The 12755-nt window shown below is 41.5% G+C and overlaps 1 protein-coding gene across 4 annotated transcripts in view; it reads right to left on the bottom strand.

Annotated features, from left to right (window-relative positions):
• LOC308199181 (uncharacterized protein) overlaps positions 1–12755 on the bottom strand; it is a 145367-nt gene that overhangs the window by 26055 nt on the left and 106557 nt on the right. Inside the window, exons 26-28 of one of the 4 annotated variants that reach the window (XM_080602965.1) lie at positions 9684–12657; positions 8681–8764; positions 7899–8033 (exon numbers count right to left, since the gene is read on the bottom strand). In XM_080602965.1, the coding sequence (XP_080459091.1) occupies positions 7899–8033; positions 8681–8764; positions 9684–9702 (238 nt within the window). In that variant the 5' untranslated portion in view covers positions 9703–12657. Of the gene's footprint in view, positions 1–5967; positions 12658–12755 lie in introns of those variants that run through there. The other 3 variants (XR_013954434.1, XR_013954433.1, XM_080602966.1) reach the window with 3 other exon arrangements.

Below are 12755 nucleotides of genomic sequence, written 5' to 3' on the forward strand. Positions count from 1 at the left end.
CCTGGCAGGGAGCTGGAGAAGCTGGTGCCAGCTGTGTGTCTTCGAACTATTGGCCAGCCCCATTTTGTAACCTGCGACACTCACAGACTACCAGGAAAATGAAAACTAATTTGTCTTCAGTCTCCTAGAAACTAATACAGTGAGCCTTATGTCCCTCTACTAAAAGAAAAATGTGACACCTGTTTCTATTAAATATGTATGGCCTTAAAGAGCAAAGCTTGGTCCATGGGCAGGCAGCTCTGTGCAGCTCCAGAGATGCAAAAACCATAACTAAACTAAAATCTTGTCTTGTGCGAGGGTATTCTGTGTGTACCTGTGCACTGCAGCACTCCCGAGTGAAAGACAGGCTTTAAATTGGACTGTGTGAGATCTTTGTGGTGGTTTCTTTGCAGACTAAATGGCATGGTGTCTGCACACTATCAAGTGCGTGCTGAACACGCTGCAGGTGTCCACGTTTCCTGCTGCTGCCCATAGGAAGCAGAGGCCTGAGGTCCATGCTGTTGGGAGCTCCCTGTCCAGACCCTCGGCTCAGGCCCTAGGACACCTCGTGGTGGGCTCCAAAACAGCACCGGGCTCCTTATGGGACGCATGTTCCTCCTCCACTGATCTATGCGGTATCTACTACAGGCTACAGACACTTTGACAGCATCTGCTTGGACCTATTAATGAGCACACACATACCTTTTATTCTGTACTTCATACTTTTATTTTAAAGGAACATAACATAATATTGGGTATAACATTATAGTGCATATAACACTGCAGTGCCCTACCCTTTCATCTGTACCCCAGCTCCCAGGTCTCTGTGAGGTCTTGATGTGCAGGGTATTCTGCCCCAATCCGTCTTTGTAACATAACAGCAAGCTGAAGCCAGCAGCATTCAGCCTTCCTCAAAACTGAGTCCCCCAAAAGAGCTCCTGCTTATTGAACTGGATTTCAGAAATCTACAGAATCATCCTTCTCCCCTTGATTTTTGTATAATTACAGACACTGCTCTTATGATGCATTAGCAGGTTAATGAGGTAGTAAAGAGTAAGATGCCATAGGTTATAACAGACCTAGCTTTGCTTCAGTGCAGTATGAAACTAAGTGTTAAAATGTGATCATCCCATGCCAGAATACCTGAGTGCACCATATTAATTATTGCTAAAAGAGCTCGCCTGTGACTCCAGCTTAACACACAGCCAATTCCCAAACAGCCTGCCTCTGGGCAGTGTCGGGGCACTCAGCTGCCCACAGAAGCTGCTTCAGTGCCCTGGCAGCTCCACTGGCCAGCGGGGGTTTGGGATCCCAGAGCCAGTGCCTCTGAAAGGGATACCAAGTTGGGAAGAGACCCATCCCGTTAATTGCTTCTGCTAAATTAAGAGGTTCAAAGCACTCTCTCATTCAGGGAAACTGTAAGACATTTACTGCAATGCCTGGTAAAGAGTGTATGATTTTGGCCTGATTTTGGCTCTGTGTGGTGTTGTGCTGCATCTTTGCGGAGGGCTGCTGAAGAAATCACCCGATGGAGCTGGGAAACTCCCATTCCTGGCAAGACGAAGGGCTTGAATAAGGCACGATGTGGCTTCCCAGCTGCAGATGTACCAAAAAGGCACTAATCCTGCACAGATGCTGTCAGCTGCAGGATTTGCTCAGGAACCTTTTCCTATTAACTCCTCGACTGTCACTGTACCCTGCATCTTTGTGGAGGTGCAGGTGTGACTATAAGGAGCGCTGACATCTGCACTGGCACCTTCACCTCCCATACCAGCATCGCCCTCATGACCCCTCACTGGTGACTGTGGAATCAGGGTCTTTGTAGCGCCCCTTACCCGAGCCACCCATGAAAGGGGGCATCCCTTTTCCCCGTATCAGTGGTGGCAAACTGGTGGCACTGACAGATTTGGACTGGCACAAGAAAATAGGATTTAAAAAATAATTTGGCATCCACCACAAAAAGATTGGCCTGACCTCAAATATTGTTACTGTATATGTGCATGTTATGTTAGTTATACTGTAAGTACAGACACATTCGTATCCTCCTTCTGCCCCTGCTGGAAAAGCCCACTGAGTCTTCCACAAGCTACAGGAGAACTGGTAAAGAACGGCAATCATCAGTCTCAAAACTACGCAAAAATCACGTTTCCGTGAAGGATCCCTGTGATTGTCCTTCCCCAGCTCTTGGTACCCAGACCAGGCCTCTCCATGCTCAGACTGATGCAGGACTGCAGCACAGCCCTGCCATCCAGCACTACGCAGGCACATCCATTCACCCCAAAAAGTGTTATGGTGATTCCAGCAGTCTCCTTAAAACAGTAATGCAAAGGGTTCCTTATTTTATTTTATTTTTATTTTATTTTATTTTATTTTATTTTATTTTATTTTATTTTATTTTATTTTATTTTATTTTATTTTATTTTATTTTATTTTATTTTATTTTATTTTATTTTATTTTATTTATTTTATTTTAATTTTATTTTTTTCCCCCACTAATAGATATTGAAAACAACTTCGGGAACAACCTCAAGTGCTTTCACAGTGCACAGCTGTCTGATTCCAGCCAGCCACAGTTACAATCCTGGTAACAATATCAGAGCCACAGGCAGTGAGAATTGACCAACAATTTCAGTCAATATAACATGACATCAATGAAGGCATTACATAGATTTTCTCAGGGAACCAAAAATTCACTATTTGAGGTGTTCTGGTTAATCCTGTGCTTGCCCTTGATTCATGAACTCACAGACATCAGTTTGAAATGACATGATTTATAATAAATATATTTTACAGTGCCTCAAAAACTTACATATGAAGATGCATGTTTCTGTGAGGAATGTTTTGTTTATCCCGTAGGCTTTTATCTGGCTAAATCTTCACAATATATTAATTAAATATAAACCTCAAAGCTGATCTTGCAGTGTGCATCAAACGATAAAAGCTGATGTTCAAGAATCCTCTTTTCAATGCACTGCGGTTTCCTACATAGCACAATACACACCAAAAGGGATTTTGTAATTCATCTTCTTAACATTATCTCTAATAAATTTTTTATATTCATTTACCTATAGATTAGTTATTTACACTTATTTGCATTTTTTAATAATTTTTTATAATTTGTACACAAAAATTTTGATGAATCTGAAAAAGTCACTTTTACAGAGACATTATGAAAGCAAAACCAAGTATCTTTTGATCATCATCAATGCTAAAAGCCACAGGCTGTGGGCCTGGTGGGAAGGGGACACCGACAGCAGCGCACGGGAGCAGCGCTACATGTTGCATTGGCTGCAGGTTAACCACAAAGCTGGGTGTCACAGCAATGCTGGGTGGACCCAGCATTACAAGTGCCACCACTGTGAAGACACCGTGTGTGGGATGTGGTGTGTTATCCTGACTGCATGTAGGCCAGGAGTGCCCAGGACTTCCTAAAGGCCTGTGATCAGAAGGGGTGAAAGTCCTACTGGGTTGGGTGGGCGGGTTCTGGAGGGGCCTCTCTGGCCCTGTTGACCATGGAAGGAACCTCAAATACTAGTTTAGACTGCATACGGATTGTGAGATGAATTCTTCCAGATGTCATGAGCATATGAATGAGTTACAGGGGTGAGAGCTTGTGGAGAGTCAGCTGTTCTGCAGTAATTGCCTGCATCCATGCTCTTGCCCCCAGTAAATGCAAAGTATCTTGCTCCTCAGAGAAAGGTAACCTTGCATTTACCACAGCAAGAACACATGCACACATGCAATTACTGCTGAGGCCCTGTGAAATTATCCCCTAGCTGTCTCACAGTATTCGGGTGCCCATACCTTTAATCTCAGCGTTTCCTGGCTCCCAGTTTTGCTAATACACTGCCTCTATTGACTGCCACAGTTCACTGAGGCTGCATATGGGTGTTAGATCCACCTGCATGAACAGCCTGAGGCTTCAATCTTATAAAGTACAGAAAAACCTGATCCCTGTCTGTGCAATCCTCCACTCTAAATTCCTGCTGGCAGTCACCTGGTCTCTTAACATCCAGTTATAGGTCTGAGCTAAAGCCTGCTGAGGCGATGGGAGCCCTTCCATTGATTTCCAAGAGCTCTGGATCACCGCTCCCTCCCAGCCACATGTGTAGACAAATATCTGAACACCTTTACCAAAGTAGTTCAGATATCAGAGTACTGTTGCATTTATGTTCACCTTAAGAAAAAATAATAAAATTAAGAGATTATTTATTCTGTTTCATTACCATTATTAAAAAAAAAAAAAAACCACCCCTTTCTCTGTGATTTGAAAGGACTCAGAAGGAATCTGTTTACCAATTTCCTCTTGGCAACATCACCTCCACAGCAATAACTAAACCACCTTCCCATTCCTCTTGGTGAAGCCATTAATCCTAGAAACATGCTGTTTTTGGCAATACAGAAATCAAAGTGGTAGCACAGCAGAGGAGAGTTGTGTTAAAGAACAAAAATCCACAGGCTGCTTCAAATATCAACAAGGAACCCTGAAATTTTCTATCAATTTCTTTTCATGGCCTTGTGACATTTTCAACTAAAAACTATATTGCTTAACATCAAGGCACTTTGAGAAAGCTTCAGTTGGAAAAGGTAATTTTTGAGTGAGATGGCAGAAAAAGGTAATTTTTCAGAGATGTTCTCTGGAAAAAGGTAATTTCAGAACCAATTGCTGCATTCTTTTGCTGTTATTTTGTCTCTTTTCTAAGTAGCCCTAATGTCATTCATGGGCACACTATGTCAATACATCAGTACTAGCTAAGTCGTTTGTGCAAAGTAAGTTTACAGAAACTGTAGCTTTAGGCTATGTTATTCCAGGACTGTGAAGATCAAACAATGCAATTTCACTTGGAAGTTTCATCAATTTTGCATCAATGTTGATGCCAGAACAGGAGCCCTGCTCACAGAATCATAATTTCATCCTGCTAAAACTTTTGTTTTTGATAGAGAATCTGATTTCATATGATGATAGGTTATGAAGTAATACCATGTATCCATAATACCAGTCTACCAGGGCTGTATTGCTTTGCTGGAAATTGAGGAGAAGGTAGAGAGGAATTTTTAATAGCTGATCTAAACCACATCAATTTATACTGTTTTGGGATATGAAGGGCAGGAAAAAAAAGTTTTAGAATGCAGGTGTTATTATATGTTATTTGTACAAGTGGAAGAAGAAGAAGAAGAACAAAAAAACCAGACCTTTCATCTGCTTATTTTCTGAAAGCTTTGGAAAGGGAGTAATGTATTTCAGCTTTAATGGTTTGAAACAAAAATCTCTGAAAATTATTAGGGCCCTCATACATGTATCCTTTGATTGTAAATATATAGAGAAACGAAATAACTCTTGCTATGTGAGACATGAAAGTTGAAGTGTGCAAGAAGAAACGTTACTAAGCCTCACATTTTCAAGTAAAACAGCAAGAATAACTGTCAGAGTTAATTCCAACCTTTCGGTTATTCACGCCTAGATGTTGAATATCAGATTTTCATTCATTTCTTATTTACTAAGTAAATAAAAAGCCTATTCGGAGAAGTGTATTCATTGTTTAGCATGTGCATTGGACACTGAGCTGTGATCCTGCACACGAAATCCAACTTTGGCACCTCTGCGGTAAGATCAGCTGCAGTAGGAGCACACTAACCCACAGCCCAGGAACTGGCCTCATTTTTAAACTACTCACTGTTCCAGGACTACGCATCGGCATCCCGCACAGACACGCATGGGTACCTTCCTGCAGCTTGGTAACCACGTGCAAGTGAATAAGCAGCCCTGACTGGGATGCAGGTTTTCAGAACTGGGACTAGAGGGATAAATCCACTCAAATGTCTCACACACCATTTAGAAATTGTTGGTTATACACAACCTGCTATTTAGGTTCATATATGCATCTTAACTGTTTCCTGGAAGCACACAAATACAGGCTTTGTTATAAAGGAGCTGTCAAGTTACAGGATTGTAGTGCTTCAAAACCATTTTTTGGAAGTTCAGCCTAGCTAAGGGCCATATTCATGAAAAAGTTATGTAGCATTTATAGATTTCTTTTTTTTTTTTTTTCCCAGACTACTCAGAAACATGTGGATGAACTTTTCAAAGTAACGTACGCGCTTTTCCAATCCATTGCACTTCTTTTTTTCCCATGAGGATGAGCAGCTACTTTTCTTTCACACACCCAGGAATACACAGGGCAAAAAGGGGGCAAGAGTCATCTCAAAATTTATTCCCTCCTTCAAACACACAAGCAGTTGTACAATAATTAAAACCAAACCTTCTGAAGAGACCAGTCCATAATATAGCTAGCATGGGCCTACTGCATGTTAGGCTTTGAGTACCTGAGGACAGAGCAACTCTCTCCTTTTGCTGTTCTATAAAAAGCAGTTAATTTCAAATGTGCCTCACACCATCACATCACCAAAGATAAAATTTATTCCTAAAAGAAACGGAAGAGCTTGGAACTCCACCCAGTGCTTAGGCAGAGGCACACCTCTTTTGTAGGCATGCTGACATGGAGGCGGGATTCGGTTTGTACCTTAACTTTTTTGGGTGGTATTTTCTGTCGTAGGGCTTATTCCTTTCTTCTACCCTTATCCCCATTGTCCTCAAATAGGGTCTTCAAGGGTAGAATTATGACTGCTTGCTTCTTTGAGAGTATTTGTGTGTCAAAATAGGCCACAATCTTCTTTTCTCAAGTGTTGGTTGATTCAGATTACACACCTTTCTGATTTATTCTTAGTTTGAAGAATGACTATGCCTACCAGATCGGAAGAAGAAAAAAAAGTCCAAGGTAGAATTAAAAAATGCCTATGTGGAGATTCAAGTGAGATGGTAATTTTCACCTTAAAAAAACATGCTCTAAGATGTGGGCTATGGGGCAGAATATTTGGCCTTAAAAAGTAGGAACTTGTGAAGTTTAGCTGTTAGCACTGAAGAGGATGGCAAGTGGACAGCCTGCCCAAGTTCTGTTCCCAACAAATCCCATCAATAACTTGGTTTTCTTAACAGAGCCTAACGTAGAGCAGGAAAAGTTGCCACCAAATGTGGAGAATCCCTATTGCCCCTGCTGCCCACCTAGTCCTCAGCTCAGGCAACACCCCAGCCACAAGCACCAACCTTGATAACAATTTCCAGAGACGAAATGGGTGTAAGGGTCTCTGTTTCTTGGGATCTGCTGGAGCTAAGGAGGACAAGTCCCCAGTGCTGCATGAGCATGACAGGCTTTTCTGGAGGAAGAGCTGCAGGGCATGCTGCTGCCACTCGCACCTGCATGGGCCAGGTCTGTGCTGTGCCTGTGGCTGTGGCCGGTCCCACCATCCTGCACTGCACCCAGCCGCCCAGCTGATGAACAAGTGCCAGAGAACGATCGATGAGGGAGGGAGGGCAGAAGTCTGCAGCACAGACATAAGGCATTTTATTCTTGCTCTCTGCTTTCTTTTTATCTCGTCTTTCTCATGTGACTGTCTTGTCTCCCTTTATTCTGTGGTCGTGGTGCTGAATGCTGATGACAATGTGGCATTCATTGTAAGGGCAGTACATTCAGGCTGCGAGCATCTGACTTTTTTTGGAGGGAAAACAGGGTGGCACCATAGCTTTATGGCTGAAAGACAATGATGCTTTACCTCTTGACATTGATTTGGGTACAGAATGTCAATATACATCTAGTCCTAATGTGTGTTTTTGAGCAGCACAAAGCAGGAGGTGTCCAAGAGAGCCATAGTATATGTAACTGATGGTTCCTTTGTGTCTTACTGTTGCCTTATTTTTATGAGTTTTCGCTCAGATCCAGTACTACTTCTAAGCTGCTGATAATTTGACACTACTTAATCTCAGATGTGATGTTTTAAATATAATCCAAATATGGGGTGATCCTGAGACCAAAACTTTAGGTATTAAAGCAAATAATGAGAGCATGTACTAGAAGCTTCTCTACCTGCCCAGGTCTGGAGCCCCTTCTCTCTTGGGTCACAGTAGGAGCCCCGGGCTTGCTTGCTCCTCAGTGTTGCATCACACAACAGGTTTCCAGCCATCACAGCATGAAGCCAGGCTCCAGAGTCTGCACATGTTCCTAATCAACAGAAACAAGCGAGTAAAAACACAGACCAAGACTTGCAAGAATAGCAGTGCTGGGCCAAAACAAAGGTCTGCCTAGGCCAGTATTTTGTCTTAGACAGTCATTAACAGAAAGCACCCAGAGGAAGCCAATAGTGTCAAAGAAGGCTAATTTTCCAGGAGTGGTGAGTGTTCAGACATGGAGACATCGAAACATGCCGCTCACTTTCAAGATATTAAATGTTAAAAGTATGTAATTGTAGGCCTTATCAAGAGGAAAATAACCATTGCATGTAACTTGAAATTTTATATCATAGTATTATATGCAAGTACCTTTACTATAAATAATGTGTACATATATGTGTATATAAATGTGTATACAAAGGTACACATGCATTTATTTATGTGTATGAGTATATGTGTATTATATATGGAGGTGGGGTGAGAGAGAGAGGTTACAGTGGAAATGCGAACAGACCACCAGCCCAGGGGGTGTGAGATGCTCACATTAGTTATCTGGAATATGCTGATGGCCTCAGCCAAGTCCTGACAGACACGTCTGCCACGTCACTTCAGTGGTAAGGCTTGTCAAAAATTGAGGGCATGTTTGCATGCAGACAGCAAATAAAGCCAAAGACTGAATGGTTAGGGAAGCATTCTTACCCTGGCTCTTAATATGGGGGCTCCGGTATGTCCCAGGTCCATTGAAGATAAGAACTATCCAACTAGCATCTGTCAAACCAAACACTAATTGCACCAAGACAAATTGAAAAATATTATTTGCAGTTTTTGTCACGTGGCAAAGTACAGTATGATGACCTGGCTGAGAAATGCTCTCGTTTGGCTCATGCTTCCCATGGAAAGCACATTCTAATAACATTTATGTTTATAATTATCCTGCAATTTTATTTAGGTTCAATTGAACAGAGGCAAAATATGGCACTTTTCTCACAGATCTGAGCAGCTGATGGGCAAAGGTTAATTTGTCAGTACATGGACACATTAGCTTGTCACATCTGTTATTAATTGCAAACAGATATATTAGTCTAATTAAACATTGCAAAGGACTGACCTAAATTGTTCAATGATCTGTAGCTACATATATTCTGCTATTAACACACTTCATGTTTCATGTTTAGCTTTTGCATACTGATGAGAAGTAGCATCCTTAATTGTAAAGCTAGTTATGTGTCTTGCAGTCACCACTTACTGCTGGTACAGTTAATGTGCTCCAAATGTAAAAATAAAACACATGTGACACAGCCATGTGAATTTTCTGTCAAATAGCAGCCATTCCTCCTCTGTCATCTTCATTGCTCGCGTTCTTAAATGATTATTTTCCTTGGCAGCTGTCTAAGTGTCTTGTCACAGTCTAATTTCAAAACTCATTATTAGGACAAACAGTTGTAGCGCATCAATAGCCCATCAGGATTAATTAAACTGGGAATTAGCAGCTGACTTAATCAGATCATTTGCAGTTGATCAGTGTAGAGACTATCATCCAGATATTACTGTAGTCTTTTTTATTATCCATCCACAGCTCATAACAAACTGAGTAATGACTTGATACAAAATATTTACCTTACAAACAGCAGCTTCTTAGCTAGTGACCTGCAGTGCAATTACTGCTTCAAATAATACAGACTCCAAACTCTACGTTTCTGACCTGATTCACTTTGCCCCATTGGAGTATCTCAAGCGCCACTGCACACAAATAAGACTCCTTTTGAGGAGGCAAGTGCAAGATGTCCAGTGCATCACAACCTTTACCTTTGGTCTCACTTTGCAAAAACATAAACGGTTTCCTGAAATACATGGACAGAAATATTTGTTTCTAACACTTCTATTTCTATTATACTTCCCTAGAAGAAAATATACTTGATATGTGCAGATACAGTTCTTCAGCATTTTATTTGTGACCAATGTAATCTGTTACAGTGATAGGCAAGACTTAGGAAATCTGAAAATCACTAGTGGAAAAAAAAAAAGAAAGAGAAAAATGGCTCAATTAATTTCTATAATAGAATTTTTTTTTCATACAGGAAAATAACAAATATGCTTTATAAGGACATATTTTGCCTAACTATTTCCCAGACAAGTACCTAATCTTTAACTTAATGTAGTAATATTTTTTTAAGTTCACTTTTGTATAAAGGGACTAAAATCTGACGTGATTTGAAAACTACCTTTAGCTTGTAGAGTGGCCTTTCACAAATATAGCTGGTGCTTCTGGGAACAGTCCCTTATTTATTCTTTTCAGCAAAACCAAATACAAGTGGTAAGTTAGCAAAGGACAGATATATAGGGAAGTTTATTCCTGAAAGAGATGTCAAAGGAGAAGGTTTCTGTACCTGTTTGTTAAGTTGTGTGGACAGACACAGATAGGGGGCCACAGTGGCTAGTGAAAACATCTGAAGAAGTAAGAGAGGAGCAAAGAAAGAAAGAAGAAAATTCAAAGCAAGTCCAAAGCACAGAGGGTAAAAAGCATAAGGATGGGAACTTTCAACTTTATCATCACGTAAACAGAGTCAGTGCTGATGCCAAGAGTGCAAGTGATATATTTGCTTTTCTTGTGAGGCAAGAAACTACTATACATATAGTTATTAATAATAAAACATAACAAAGTGATAGATGATGTGATCTGTGGGAGCCCATAGAAAAAGGAATCTAGTCAAAGTGAATTTTATGAGGAAAGTCAGTACCCCAGAAATGGCAGGAGGAAATATCCCTTTTGATACATGTCTACATGAAACCAAGTACCGAGGTAAGAAAGGCTAAATGTCTGTGCACTCTCCATACAAACGTTCTTTAACCAAGAAGCAGGATGATCAACAAGCTTGGCTCCTACCTCTGTAGCCCATGCACAGATGATGAGCTATTCAAATTCCTCTCTGCACGTTATTTTTCTTGATCAGTTGCTAGTTTGAGCTGATGCCCCTATAAATTCTCCAGAACTGTAGCCTGGGGGCTCCAAAGACTGACTTGGAGTTTGCTTTGGATTATCCATATTCTGAGGTCAGCTGCACCAGAATAAGATGAAATTGCACAAAGCAAACCCCTATTGTTGTAATAGTCAAGATGGGAGAACAGCTTAACACCAGGTCTCCTGATGGCCGAGATGCCCCTGGGTACTGAGGAGAAGGGCAGCAGGAGCTTTCCCCAGAAAACAGCATGATTCAAGCATGTTGTAAAGGCTGCTTTGTCCTTTCTTGGAAATCTTCATTTCTGCACTTTAATCAGCACTTCTGTTGCAGAGCAAAACGCAGGGAGAACTCTGCTCAGGACCCAGACGTCTACTCGGGGCACTACACTAATCCTAATATGTGCCTGGTGGCTTCATTATCCGAGATTACAAAGACGGTTAAATAAAATGACATACTTTATGTTGTTTAGCCAACAGAAAATACCCCTTGGTGTGAGGAGTATAAGGAATGTGTCATTCCTCAGTATGTTAAGACAGAAATAAGAAGCTGGTATTAGAAGAGGAAAAAGCCCAGCTCTGCTGTTTCTTGCCACCATCTCAGCCTCGCTGCCCTAGGCACAAGCAGTGTTTGCTCACACTGGAGGCCTGCCCTGAGACAACATGCAAGCAAGTGGTGTACAACATATGCACTGGGCTCTATAGGTTAGGTTACAGTGAGGTCAACTCTTTACATTACGGATTTGAATAAGGCTTGGTTGCTGACTTGTCCTGCCGTACTGGAATTAGAGGTGTTCATTATTAGAAGACACATTGGGAAATGCACATCCTCCTTTCAAGTATAGGACGTGCCTCCCATCCTTGATGGCAATTGCTGGAGGAGCTGAGGAGGCCATAGTGACTAATGTTATGCCCATATGTCCTGGATTCACCCTGTAGCACAATGTTTTTGTAGGCAATCTTTGATAAGCTTCTGACACTGACGAAATGGAAATCAAATTTTACACGCTCTAATGGCATTATCTGGAGATCACACAGTGGAATTAGAAAAAGGACCCAGTGCAAGGGACCATACAGTCTGCCTGGGTGCAGCCTGCTAGAGCATGCTGAGCAGTAAAACACTTTTAAGGTGGAAGTGACCAACTCCTACCCCTATCCAGTCATGTAGCCAAATGCGTTCTAGACACTGACATATGAGAGAAATATACAAAAAAGAGATAAAGCCATATGGTTTACCTTTAATGATTGGCCATGTAAGTAATGTCCATCTGGAAACAGAGAGCCATCAAGTCTGTGCATGATAGATTATGTTATTTTAGAAACAGCCATTTATTTTGGATTATTACTGGGTCTGTGGGTATGCTTCAGGAATCTGGGTTTCTCATACTGCTCATACTGAAGCACAAAGACCTGTGTAGTGCAATTCTTTTTTCATGTATAACTGTGCATAGAAATAGCCTGACTTGATCATGCGATACAGAGAAAATGCTACTGAGTCCTAAAAACATAAGGAAAAGAAAAGCAGACCATCTTACCTAAATTTCTGCATTAAGGCAGGATCTGGTATGCTTAGAAGATTCTTCAAGGACATCCTTCTGTTCCACCAGTGGCTATAGTTAAGACGCAGGTTTGTCTTCAGTGAATAGCCTCATCACGGAAAACAGACAGGGACAGCCAGGCCCAAGAGCAGGCCAAAGACACAACATCTTCCTCCTGAATGCTAAGAAGGTGGGGTTAGATAACACTGCAGATCTGCAAACCAGAAAAAGACCACAGGCTGCAAAGAGAAGAGCCAGCCCACTGCCAAGAGAGAAGAGA

The sequence above is a fragment of the Anser brachyrhynchus genome, assembly GCF_964034855.1.
Source record: "Anser brachyrhynchus genome assembly, chromosome: 8".
Lineage (NCBI taxonomy): Eukaryota > Metazoa > Chordata > Aves > Anseriformes > Anatidae > Anser > Anser brachyrhynchus.